Here is a 14,458-nt window from a genome sequence, read left to right as displayed (position 1 = left end):
TTTGTTCTTTCTCCCTATGGACAGGTGATTTCTGTAATGTAACTTTTGATTCCTACTTCCAGGGTACTTCCTGGTAGGATGGTCAGCACAGTATGAAGGTAAGTTAGCACATGCAGTGTCTGCGAGTACCTTAGGAGCCTGTTGTTAGTGTTTCCTGTGGGAGGACTTCAGTGCCCAAGTTCCAACAGTGTAGGCTGCAGCAGTGGCCAGATCTCTGCTCTTTGTTAATGTAAAGTGCCTGGGGATGAACTCAGTTCCCTTAAATCTTCATGTTTTACATGACTTTGGGAAATATGTCACATGTCACATATATATGAAGCATTTCATGATTCTTAGTTCATCATATAGATGAACTGCTATATGTAAATGAAGCTGATTGCACAAAAATGAGTTCTTCACAGTCCGATACCTGTGTTTGTCAGTGAGTCATTTTCTTCTGTTATTTAAAGTGGAGCTTTCTCTAGTTCTCAATTTGAACTCAGTGTAGAGATATACCTTATCCAACATTATTATTATTATTTGGAGGTTTATTTTTTTATTTATCTTTATCATGGATAGTTTACATTTTTTGTGTTCACTTAGCTAAATGAGTATTATTTTAACTGCTAAAATCATTTTAATTTCAAATATATTTATATTTTTTCTACTTTTTGCTTTTTTTATTAGAGGTGAGTTATGCTAAACTTATTTCAATACTTACTATTTTTGATAAAGAGAGCATAATTTTAATTTGATTCTGGTTCAAAGTATATTGTAGAAAGCCTGATGTTTTAAATGTGTAATATCTTGTCTTTTAATGATCATCAAAAGTAAAACTCTTTACATGAGAAGTTATCTAGAAAGAGTGAATTTTAAACACACGTGTAGTTGGTTTTTTTGATTGGACTCCATACTGAAATGTCATCACTTCCCATGGCATAGCTCATATTGGGATACTGGTAGACTTTGGATATGTCCTTCTGAAAAATACAGTGGCCTTCTCCAGGAAAAAGAAAAAAAAACATATACAAGTTATTTGCCTTTTTAGGATAGGGTCTAAGCATGTAACATAGACTAGACTAGAACACATAATCCTTTCGCCTCTAACATGTTTGGATCACAGACCTGTATCCCAGATCCTAGAGCCATTTCCTTCACAAAGGGGCAGACCATTGTGGGTTAGTGTCACAGGAACAGCTCTCATTGTTATCTGACCATCACTAGGATTCTTCTCCCCTGCCCACTTCTATTTAGAAGATTTCACATATGTATTTCATATGTATTTTTTCAGTGTCTCAATATTTTCTACTAAAGGACCTAAATTTTAATAGTTTTGTAAAAAATTAATATATCTTAAGAAAGGGAAAGTCAATAATTATATATAGAATTAAAAAAATTGTAAATTTTGTTACAGATTAAAGCCAAAACTGAATTGTTATTATCAGCAGAAGCCGCAAAAACTGCTCAAAGAGCTGATCTCCAGAATCATTTGGACACAGCTCAAAATGCATTACAAGATAAACAACAGGTAGGGAACCTGGTGATGTTTTGGTTGGTGTAAGTACACTAATATTTTCCTTCATACACATGAAATCATACATATGCAGTTATAGTACTTGGATATTACTTCCATCTGGAAAAGTAGTTTGCTAAGCATGTGATCATAGATGAAAATGATAATGTGAAAATATTTATAAGAGCAACTACATAAAGATGTAGTTTTTATCTGTCAAATACTACTAACAAAATTCTTGAGCAAACATAAAAAAGATGAAACAATAAGCAAGTTCCAGCATTTGTTTGATGAGGATTTGTTAACATCCTTGTTATTTAAAACATTGTAAGAAGGAAGTGAACCTCTAAGGAAATTCAAGCTGACCATTACTTTCCCAAAGAACTGACATCAAAAATACTCCCAATACAAAACTTTTTGAGAAACAATGATGGATTTGGAGTACATGGAACCTTAAGTTTCTAATTAAGGGTTATTAACTTGTTAGTTCTATATTCTAAAACCTGAATTTTTAAGTTTTCTGGTAACAAGCATTTTATATGCAACAAAGACTCCATTTGTGTACAAATATAAAACTGTACTAGAAAACATTCAGGTTCCATAAGAATCCGTGGTTACAAATTGAGACAATATTTAGATACATGTGTCACTGTAGAGGGAAACTGTGTGTGTGTGTGTGTGTGTGTGTGTGTGTGTGAGAGAGAGAGAGAGAGAGAGAGAGAGACAGAGAGACAGAGACAGAGACAGAGAGAGGTGGGGAGGGAGGGAAGGGGAGAGGGAGAGAGGGGGGACTGTATATGTATATATATATATCTGCATGTGTATATGTTTTAAGAATTGGGTGGGAAATGAGAGACAAAAGTCTTGTAGGATGATCAAAACAAATTATTTAAGGAAATGCTATAATGAAACTATGTTTTTTTTGCTAATTAAAAATAAAATGATTTTGCTCATGGATTGGCAGGATCAACATTATAAAAATGGGAAAAAAATTGTCAAAAGCAATCTACAAATTCAATGCAATCCCCATCAAAATTCCAACTCAGTTCTTTATGGAGTTGGAAAGAGCAATTTGTAAATTCATCTGGAATAACAAAAAACCTAGAATAGCGAAATCTATTCAAGAATAAAAACACTTGTGGGGAAATCACTATCCCTGGTCTCGAGCTATATTACAAAGCAATTGTGATTAAAAACTGCACTGTATTGGTTCAGAGATAGGCAGGTAGATCAGTGGAACAGAATTGAGGACCCAGAAATGAACCCAAACACCTATGGTCACTTGATCTTTGACAGAGGAGCTAAAAACATTCAATGGAAAAAGGACAGCCTCTTCAACAAATGGTGTTAGTTTGACTGGCCATCAGCATGCAGAGGAATGCAAATTGATCCTTTCCTATCTCCTTGTACAAAGTTCAAGTCCAAGTGAATCAAAGACCTCCACATTAAACCAGGTACACTGAAACTATTAGAAGAGAAAGTAGGGAAAACCTTAGAACACGTAGGCACAGGGGAAAGTTTTTGAACAAACACTAATGGCTTATGCTCTAAGATCAAGAATCGATAAATGGGACCTCATGAAATTGCAAAGCTTCTGTAAGGCTAAGGACACTGTTAAGAAGACAAAATGGCAGCCAACAGATTGGGAAAGGATCTTTACCAATTTTACATCTGATAGAGGGCTAGTATCCAATATATACAAAGAATTTAGGAAGCTAGACTATAGAGAATCAAATAATCCTATTAAAAAAATGGAGTACAGAGTTAAAGAATTCTCAGCTGAGGAATATTGAATGGCTGAGAAGCACCTAAAGAAATGCTCAACATCAGGTGACAGCAGATGCTGGTGAGGATGTGGAAAAAGAGGAACACTTCTTCATTGTTGGTGGGGTTGTAAGCTGGTACAACCACTCTGGAAATCAGTCTGGCAGTTGTTCCTCAGAAAATTGGACCTAGTACTACCTGAAGACCCAGCTATTCCATTCTTGGGCATATACCCCAAAGATGCTCCAACATATAACAAGGACACATGATCCACCATGTTTATAGCAGCCTTATTTATAATAGCCAGAAGCTGGAAAGAACCCAGATGTTCATCAACGGATGAATGGATACAGAAAGTGTGGTACATTTACACAGTGGAGTACTACTCAGCTATTAGAAACAATGACTTCATGAAATTCGTAGGCAAATGAATGGAACTAGAGACTATCATCCTGAGTGAGGTAACCCAGTCACAAAAGAACACACATGGTATGCACTCACTAATAAGCCGATACTAGCCCCAGAAAGCTCTGAATACCCAATACCCAAGAAACAATTCACAGACATTATAAGGCTCAAAAAGAAGGAAGGCCAAAAAGTGGAAGCCTCAGTCTTTCTTAGAAAAGAGACCAAAACTCTCATGGAAGGAAATGCAAGGTCAAATAGAGGAACAGGGATTGAAGAAAAGATCACTCAGAAGCCACCTCACTTTGGGATCTACCACATATGCAGTCACCAAGTCCAAGTACTATAGCTGATTCCAAAAAGTACTTAGTGGCAGGAACCAGACAGAGATGCCCCCTCAGGGACTATGCTAGAGTCATATAGATACAGCTGAGCAGGCTTGCAGCTAACCCATTGGTCTGAATTCTGGGATCCCAATGAGGTTGCTAAAAGAAGGACCTAAGGAGCTGAAAGGGGTTGCAAGTTCATGGGAAGAACAACATTATCAACCAATCAAACCCTCCACAACTCCCATGGAGTAAGACACCAACCTCTGTGCACACTTTGAGAGACCTACTGTTCCAGTTGCATATGTAGCTGAAGATAGCAGTGTCTGGCATCAATGTAAGAAGAGGCTTTTGTTTCAGTTAGGACATGTTTTCCCATTGTAGGGGAATGCCAAGGCAATGGGGTGGAGAGGGGGATCAGGAGGGAGTGCACATTTGTGAAGGCAAATGGAGGAGGGGGGATGGGATCCGGGTGGGGTAAAGGGATAACATCTCAAATGTAAATGCAGAGTATCTAATTGAAAAAAAAAACTCAAAGAACTGAACATTAAAATCTGTAACTGTATGTAAATCACACATTAATAAAAATTAGCTTCTAAAGAAAAGAAATAAAATAATTTTTAAAAGTTTAGAATTTTCCACATTTTATGGTGTTTTATGCTAAGGGAATAATAACTATAAAGATTGTATTTGCATCTTTAGTACTAAATACAGAAAGTATAATAGCAATCTAAGAATTTAAAATAGATTAGTAATAAGTTGAATGGCTAAAAATATGAGTCATAACAAAAAATGAGAATTTATGCAGATGCATGTAATCTAGAGAACTAGAAAGTTGAATGATAAATTATAATAAAAATAAAGAAATTTAAAATATAATAATATGCAACTAAGATCCTATTTTTATGTTATTTACATAATTAATTATTCATTTACTGTAGTACTTGAGATTGAATCCAGGGCCTCACACATTCTAGGAATGCTGTCTCCTGCATTAACAGCAGAACATAAAACAAGTATAAGAAAAATCAATGTACAGAGAAGACCAGAAGGAAAGTTATCAGAACATGGACACTGAAATCCTATGGCTGGCGATTAATTAGTAATTATTATTAGTAATTATTAGTAATTACTAATTAGTAATAAGTAATTATTATTGCATTCTCTCTGTGAAGCTAGATATTCTAGTGAGGTAAGCAGGTGCTACAGAGGTAACAACTACAATACAACTGAGAACGTTCATCTGCAGTATAATAGTAGTTACTTTTACTAACTTAGTGATCTTTCATGTTTTAGCTTTTAGATAACATTTCTAGAAAATTATTAAAACTGTGTTAACTGGCTGGGGAAGTAGCTCAGTGGCATAGTTTTTATCTAGCAAGTATGAGGGCCTGGGTTTGATTTATATATTTAGGGCTGAAGAGTTGATTTATTGGCTAAGAGCACTCCTTGCTCTTGTAGAGGACCTGGGTTCAAATCCCAGTGCCCACATGGCATCTCACAACTGTCTGTAACTCCAGTTTCAGTACATTTGATGACCTCTTCTGACCTCCACCGGCATGCAGGCATAACACTCATGCATAAAATAATAAATATACAATATTTTAAGTTATTTAACAGTTACACAAATTAGCTTGGTATTTGACATTATGTACAACTTTGTTAGTAGATAAAGAAAATGGCTGATAAGTCATTGAATGTATCTGAAGGCTTATCTAGATATTTTCTTATATAACATCATAATTTTTAGTTTTACTTTTACGATATTGGAGTACTATAACTCTTCAATTTTGTTTTTCTGCAGGAGTTAAATAAAGTCAGTACACAGTTGGATCAGATCACTGCAAAGTTTCAGGAGAAGCAGGAGCTTTGCATTCAGCTGGAAAGCCATCTGAAGGATTACAAGGAGAAGCACCTCTCCTTAGAACAAAAAGTTGAATACTTAGAAGGCCAAATTAAGGTTTGCATAAAAACAGTTGAATTGATCATATTTTCCACTCACAGCTTTGGAGTCTCACGACCTTCACATATTCAAAGACTTTTATGTAACAGAAAATGATGAAGCGGTATAAAATTTAAAATTACTTTATCAATTAATTTAATTCCATCTTTATTTTTCAATTTCTTCATTAATAGGTGGTTTGTGTAAATAAAAAATAACATAGTGCTAGCTTATTGTAAAGTGTAAATATTTCCTGGAGACAGCAAACAATTAAGTCTTGTTGTAAAATCTTTTCTCTCCTTTGATATTTTATTTCATTTCTCTACATTTTATTTTACTCTAATATCTCTTCTATGGTAGAATTTTTTCTTTTTAAAACTTTGCATAGCCCTTGGAATTTGCCTCAACTTTAGGAATGCATTTAGGCGATCATAAGCTCATCCTTACTTTAAGATAATAAGTGAGGTGTTGTTCTTTTACTAATAGATGGAATAATTAGATCAGGGAAAACTTTAATTTAGTTCTAGAAGTACTAACAGTTAAAAAATTTTTAGGGTTCCATGTTACTTACACTTCTATAATCAGTCAGAGGATGACATATGATTACAGAATTATGAGATGAGTATTCTATACGGACATCTATACCAGTGTCATATGAAAGAATGGGTTGTTCTTTTAAAATGCCTACGGTAGTGGCAATGACAATAGATGTGATTGAGAAGAGTAGGTGATGGTGTGTTATAGAAAGGAAACAGAACTCTTCTCTGGGTTCCTTTTTAAAATAGTTGGGATTGGAATAAGAACCTCTGAGGTGCTGTTGTATAATATTTGCTCACTGATAACACATTATTCTGTACATTTCAAAAAGTTAGAAAAAAATGTTTCTTTGAAAGTTTTTAGCACAGAGCAAAGACAAATGAGGATATGCATTTAACTTGATTTAAGCATAAAACTGTTAGGTTCCCCACTGGCTGTAGAATGTCTTTGTTTTTGTGTTTTGTTTAAAGCAATATTAAATGATGTCTAGGGAGATTGCTCAGTCAGGAAAGCCCTGCCATGTAAGCAGGAGGACCGAAGCTTGGATACTTGGTACCCATGTAAATGTCAGGCAGGATGGAAAGAGCCTGTGGTGTTTGTGCCGGGCAGGGCCTGCCTAGCTGTATCTGCAAGCTCTGGCTTCAGTGACAGACAGGCCCTGTCTCAGAAAATAAACTGGAGAGTGTTTGAGAAAGACACTCAATTTTGATATTTGTCCTCTACTTGCAGACACTCCCCAAAGACACACACATGGGAACACACACACACACACACACACACACACACACACACACACACACACACACACACACACTGATAATAGAAAGCACATTGCTTCTATTTAAAACTATGTGTAGTGGTTTGATTTTATAAATTTGAAAAAATCAGACATATAATAAAATGTATGAGATGCCTAGTACAGTGTAAACAACAGTGATGTAACAAAGACACGCAGTAAGCAAAGTCTGGAATTTTAAGTGTTGTATATTTAGGATCAGTAGGTGTAAGTTTGAGGACTACATGACAAATCCATTTAATTTTATGTTAAATGTCTTGTTATTTTGTAGTTGTTAACTGCATATAAATACGTAATATATTTTAGGTGGATACAGCAATAACCTGTTACTTAGTTTTGTTTTCCAAACTTAAATTGTCAAACATTTGCATTCTTAATATTTATGTTTAAGTTGATTCTCTTATAATTAATTTTAAAAATAACCCCTAATTTATGTAAAAAGCCCATTCTATATTCTGTGACAGACTCTAAGAAGAAAAACTTCCTCATTCAATTGTGGTTTTAGAATGGGTTTCTATAAATGCATTATAACTATTTTGTATATTTTGTCAATAACTATTTGAGTGCGGGCCAAATGTTATAGTATTTAATTATTAGCTATTGTCAAAATTCAAATGATGTTGTACTTCACCCACAGAAACTAGAAGCTGATACTCTTGAAGTTAAAGCAAGCAAGGAGCAAGCTTTGCAGAGTCTACAGCGGCAGAGCCAGCTGAGCACAGACCTGGAGCTGAGAAATGCAGAGCTGAGTAAACAGCTTCAGGAGCAGAAGGAGGTGTAAGCTGACCTTCGATTTTATACCCACAAGGCTTTGGTTGTTCACACCATTCTTAGAAAGTCACAAAGCATTGTTTTGTTTTAGTGTGTATGTGTGTGCGCGTGCACATGTGTGTGTGCCCTTGCACACAGTGCTGGTTGTATACACAACTAATGCTAATGTCAGTGAAAAATAAAGCCTTTATTACTTGGTTAAAGTTAACTTCATTTTCTATTGTTCACTTAGTTCTATAAAAATTCAGTCACTATTTAGTAGTAATGTGGTATCAGTTCCTCTTGAGCAGTCATTTTGAGTTGTTCACCAGTTTGAAATAGTTAATATAAAATTTTAAATACTGCAATGTGTATATGTATCACCAAAGAGCAACTTTGAGGTACTGTACTAAGTACAGAATGGATTTTTTTTTCTCATTAGGAATGATTTTTTTCAACGTTGCCATGGATTTTTGCAGCTTTGATGTTATTGAGTACTTACTTTGCTTCCTCTGGCTGTGATGAAACACTAAAAGAAATCTTGGGAGGAAAAGGTTTACTACATCTTACAGGTTAGAGTCCATCTTCAAAGGAAGGCAAGAACCTGGAGGCCGGAAGTGAAGCAGAGGCTGTGGAAGAGTGCTGCTTGCTGGCTTGCCCCACGTCCCCATCACCACCCAACAATGGCTTGCTTAGACTATTTTCTCATACAACTTAGGGCTATTTGCCCTGGGCTAGCGTTGCTCGAGGCAGGCTAGGCATTTTGAACATCAGTCATCAAAGAAATGAATCACAGGCTTACCCACTAGCCAGTCCAATGGCAGTATTTTCTGTTAGCTTGTGCCAGATGACAGAAAACAACCAACACATTGAGTGGAAGGAAAAACACCAGAACCACTGTATATATTTTTTTAAGATTTGTGTATTTATTATGTATAGAGTTCTGCCTGCATGTACACTTGCACACCAGAAGAGGGCATCAGCTCTCATTACAGATGGTTGTGAGCCACCATGTGGTTGCTGGGAATTGAACTCAAGACCTTTGGAAGAGCAGTCAGTGGTCTTAACCACTGAGCCATCTCTCCAGCCCATTAGTGTACATTCTCAAAGATGGATTTTTCACTTTCTCATTCTTATAGCATATTCATTTTGGCATTTAAAAAAAATGTGTTAAAGGAATAATGATAATGGATCACTTTTTAATCTGATATATTTGAAATTAGATAAACCATTCGTCTTTAGTTTTGAAGTAAAATGATTTCTTTAAAACTATCTTACTACATTCTGTTAAGTGTTTTGATATTCAAATTTATCAACATAAAATATGTTTTATATTTGTATAGGAAAAGACAGTTTAATTTATGCATAGGAAATAACACACTGATTCAGTACTTTATGAGGCCTGGAAAACCTTTCTGCTTGTAGACCCGCTAGGATTTGTTATCTGAATTTCTTTGATGACTTAAGGTGGCAGACAAGACTTGATTAAGTTAGAAAATGTAAACAACTTGACCCTTGTTAAGGAAATCATGTATATCTAATGAGATGTTTTAAGACAGATTTTAGTGTTTTAAAAATAATTTTATTTTTTCTTCTGAGCCATATAAAAATTCAAGACTCAGTAATCACTTATGAATAATTTTGATTGATACATTTTACATTACAGTAATTTAAAAAATTTTTTAATCCAGAATATCTCGTGCAAAATTGGATCTACAGAATAAATCTGAAGTCATCGAAAATATTAAACAAATCCTCACCAAGAAAGAAGAAGAAAAAGTTGTATTGGAACAAGAATTTGAGAAGTTGAGTCAAGATTCGAAGACACAGCACAAGGAGCTGAGTGACAGGGTGCAAGCTGCAGCCACAGAGCTGGCCACAGTGAAGGCACAGAAAGACGAGCTCGTGGCCGAGCTGTCCACAACGAAAGAAAAACTGTCAAAAGTTTCTGATTCTTTAAAATCCTCCAAAAGTGAATTTGAGAAGGAGAATCAGAAAGGAAAAGCTGCTGTATTAGATCTGGTCAGTTGTTTGCTTTTATTTTCAAAGGTAGAAACCATAATTTTAATTAAAATGCCCCAACTGGTATGTGTGTAGGGCTGCTTTATTCCCTTCTATTCCTGTTTGTAAACTGATAAATCACTTGTAAGTTATTGTGGATGTTTTCAGTGTGACATTTCTTTATTAGGAAAAAGCTTGTAAAGAATTAAAGTATCAGCTTCAAGTACAGACAGAAAGTGCACTGAAGGAGCAGAATGAACTGAAAAAGTCACTTGAGAAAGAAAAAGAGGTACAGTGTTCTTTGCTATAAACTGTAAAAATATAATGGCTCTTGTCTTTTTTAATCTGTCATACCTTGATATGGAAATCAAGAGAATGTTTATTTCTGTTAAATTAAATGGCATATGTGTTTATTTTAAAATTGTTGTTTGTGTTCTAGTTATCACTAACAAAATTGGAATTCATTTAAAATGTAAGGGCCAAATAAAGAAATATAATTAAGAAAAAGAAAAACGAGTCTACTAACCATAAAAGTTTCAATTATAGACAGTTAAAAACATTATAGTTGAAGAAAACAATAGCATCTTAAACATGACTTACTTCATATGCTGCCCTAGTTTCCTTCTTACTTTTCTAATAAAACACTGACTAGAAATAGTTGGGGAAGCAAAAGATTTATTTGGCTTACATATCCCAATCACAGCCCATCACTGAGGGAAGTCAAGGCAGGGACTCAAGCAGAGTCCTTGGAGAGTGTTTAATCCCCAACCTTTGCTCACCTACCTAGTTTCTTATATACCCAGACCTATCTAGCCAGAGGCTGCAGCACCCAGAGTGGGCTGAGCCCACCCACGTCAGTCATCAATCAAGATAATGCCCCTCAGACTTGCCCACAGACCAGTTCCTCAACTGAAGCTCTTTTTCTCAGATAGCTCCAACTTAGATCAAATTAACAAAAACTAACACCACACAGACAACAATATTAGTGACGATATTTCCAGACTATGACACGGTAACCACATACTTCATGGAAATAAGTCATACTTGGAACACAGCCAAAGGTTTAATAACATCTCTGAAAAGTACTGTGTTGGTTGAAGCAGATACGCAGTGTGTTCTGAATGAATAAATGAGTAAAACAAGTTTCAATTTCTTCTAGACTTTTCAACAGTTGAAGGTAGAACTCAGTTCAGCCAAGGGAGAAGTTACACAAGCTCAAAGCACATTAAAGCAGAAGGAGAAGGAAAAACAAGAGCTTCAAGGGAACATAAGTCAGCTAAAGCAGTTGACTGAACAACAGAAAAAACAGATCGAAGCACTTCAAGGACAGGTTAACAATGCTGTTTCACAAAAGGTATTGATAAAAACATTTCTTACTTACATAAAAAATATATGGAAGTTCATATAATGTTAAAATGAGAGTTGCATTATAAATAAGTTTTACATATTTAACATGTTAAATATAAAGTTTGTATTTGATACATGATTTAAGACTGAATGTTCATTGGAATTGTAAACTAATTTATTATTTAAAATTTTTATAATCCTTTGTCCAATAATCATGAAAATACATAGAAGCAATGTTTGCTATTGGGACAATTACTTATGTCACATTTTTACTGTCTTAGCAAAAGTTAAAGAAATTTACAATAAATCATCTTTACTATGGGTAAACAATGCCCATAAAAATCATGAAGTGAAATGTATTTAAAAAATTCAGTGATGTCAAATTTCCTGTAGCATTTGACATTTTATATTAAAGCAGAATGTTTTCTTTTCAAGAATAAAGGGACAGTTGGTTGATAATATGCTGGTTTTCATTCTTAAACATGTTCTCCTCTTGTCCAGAATGAGTTAACAGAATAGGCTGTGTTTAGTATACAACATCTGAACACTATGAGGTCTTTCCCACTTTAGTCCTTGTATATGGCCTTTAGAGAAGAAGGTACAAGCCTTCAGTCTGTAGATTAACCTAAACAGACATGCCATTGAGTCAGCTTCCATGCTACTAGAGTAAAAGAATATAAATCAGACACAATACATGTAAAGCTTTATCTTTGCCAGTTTCTCTGCTATGCTACATTACATAAAAATACATTTCTAAAAGCATAGTCCATGGAGAAACATTTGTCTTTTTGTGCTTTCATATGTAATCAGAAATTGGAATATAATTGTCACACTGTATTTTTTGTACATTTTTACTAATTTCTTGTTACTCTTCAACAACTGTATGTATATAGTGTTCTTGACGACACTTCTGTAAGCTCTTACACTACTTAACCTTTTTTCCTTCTTAATTTTTTTATTGTTTGAGATAATTACATAATCTATTCCCCTAGCCCCCCCAAGCCCTCCCATATATACCTCCTTGCTCAATATTCATTAGCTACATCTGTATATGTAACAATATTAATGAAAGAAGACAGAATGTCCTTTTTTAAAAATGACCACTGAGTTTAATTAGGTTCCTGGCTTAAACATGAATGTGGGGTTACTTATTGGAGTGGAGGCAACTCACCAATGGCTGTTTAATTGACAATACACACACACACACACACACACATACACACACATACACATTTATTTATTCATACGGTGGATGTAGGGATAATTCTATACTCGTGTCCATTTTTTCTTTTTATCAGAAGTAGCTTTTTGTTCTCACGTAATATATCCTGATTGTGGTTTCCCTGTCCTCTACTTCTCCCAGCTCCCTTCCATCTGGTCTCTCACTGGAAAACAACTGGCTTCTAACTATAATAAGATAAAAACTTGTGTATACTTTTTATCGATGAAATTAGAGACATTAGCATTTCTGTTTCCTGTCAACATTCCTTCATATGAGAACTCTAAAGTCTTTCTTGTGTTCTAGTTCCTTGTAAAAGATACAGTGAATTACCACAACTCACAGTCCTTGGTGCTAGGTCCTTTTTGTAAGTCCTACTTGGTATCTTCCTCTGATCTCTGGATTTTCCCAGTGGCCCTGTCCTTCTAAGTCTGTCAGAACTGTTATGAGAGGAGTATATTTATTTTAAAAGCCAACCACGCCTTTTCATTACATAGACATAGTTTAAATATGTTTTATTTTTATCCCTATCCCACATTTTCTTGAAGATAAATTGATTTTAGAGTACTTTGAACTTAGTGAAATTTTTATTTTCTGTCTTGATATCAATAAAGATGACTTATAGAAGTTTCCAGAGTTACTCTTGAGTTTTCAAAAGTAGAAACTGCATATTCAAATGAGAACAGTAATGACTTCTTAATTTCTTTCATTAGAAATTTCTCTTAGTTCAGCCTTAAAATGTCATTCAGGAAACCTAGTTCTGTGGTAGCCTCACTGAGCTCCTGAGAGCAGAGCGCCTTGTACTACCTAGGATAATGTCTCTTTCTCTGCTTGTGTTTGCATTTCAAATTATATAGACTTGTTGGTTTGGTAATTCTCTGACTTCATAAATTTAAAATAGGTTGTTCTTCACTAAAATATAATTTTAGTCCATAAGTGTAGTTTAGTGGGGCTCTCAGATGTTTTAGTTGTATAGGTCCCATCTTATACTTGACGGGCTTCTTATTGGCATTTTCTCTTAAATAACTGCTGATGTTTTAGACAGAGCTGGAGAATAAACTGCAGCAGCAGTCATCACAGGCAGCACAGGAACTTGCGGAGGAGAAGGGAAAACTGTCAGCACTGCAGAGCAACTATGACAAGTGCCGGGCGGACCTGAAACAACTGCAGTCTGATTTCTATGGCAAAGAGTCTGAGCTTCTAGCCACAAGGCAAGACCTTAAGGTACAGTGGACAGTTCTCTTGTGAGGCATTCTGTTCTTCTATTAAATTATGCCTTTAATGTTTCTTTTTAAAAATTAGACTGTTTTATGTCAAAAATCATGATACACACAAATACACACACACACACACACACACGCATGCCTGCATACATACATAAAAACTCATTTTGAAGTGAGTTACAGTGTGAGCATGTGTTATGGTATTAGCTTTTCTAAGGAGTTGGAAGCCTTCATTTGAGAGTAGTTTTGGAGACTGGCTGACTATAAGTCAACTGTGGGAAATGCAAGTGCTATTACTGTGGTCAGCTTTTTAACTTACAAGAATGCCTAATGATTAAAATCAGGCCAACTAAATATAGCCTTATTTAATAATAGTATATGACCAAATGAGCTATCATGTTTATTAAAATGAAAGGAATAAATAAAAAGGTTAGCAAATTTTATGCAACACTAGCATTTCCTTTCTCTAAGGAAAGTGAATATTGTGTGCTTACAGAGAGCCAGCACCCTGCCTCATTCTCTCGTATCTTGTCTCTGTTTCTCCTCTCCCTCCCCCCACCTCTTTCGTTATGGTAATATATGCTATCTTCTTTTTTTTTGAGAGTACTACTGTAAAAGTTTTGTTTATAAAATTTTGTCTATATTTTGTATTTTAT

General features: G+C 35.0%; 1 protein-coding gene across 1 annotated transcript in view; it reads left to right on the top strand.

Moving 5' to 3' along the window:
• Positions 1-14,458, top strand: part of EEA1 (early endosome antigen 1) — a 116,097-nt gene that overhangs the window by 87,057 nt on the left and 14,582 nt on the right. Inside the window, exons 16-22 of the mRNA XM_080935041.1 lie at positions 1,394-1,507; positions 5,792-5,947; positions 7,900-8,039; positions 9,704-10,034; positions 10,201-10,302; positions 11,173-11,367; positions 13,621-13,803. Coding sequence (XP_080791167.1) covers positions 1,394-1,507; positions 5,792-5,947; positions 7,900-8,039; positions 9,704-10,034; positions 10,201-10,302; positions 11,173-11,367; positions 13,621-13,803 — 1,221 coding nt within the window. The remainder of the gene's footprint in view (positions 1-1,393; positions 1,508-5,791; positions 5,948-7,899; positions 8,040-9,703; positions 10,035-10,200; positions 10,303-11,172; positions 11,368-13,620; positions 13,804-14,458) is intronic.

Source organism: Micromys minutus (assembly GCF_963924665.1).
Source record: "Micromys minutus genome assembly, chromosome: 22".
Classification (NCBI taxonomy): Eukaryota; Metazoa; Chordata; class Mammalia; order Rodentia; family Muridae; genus Micromys; species Micromys minutus.
The sequence above is the reverse complement of the archived record's forward strand: the minus strand, read 5'-3'. Positions and strand labels throughout refer to the sequence as shown.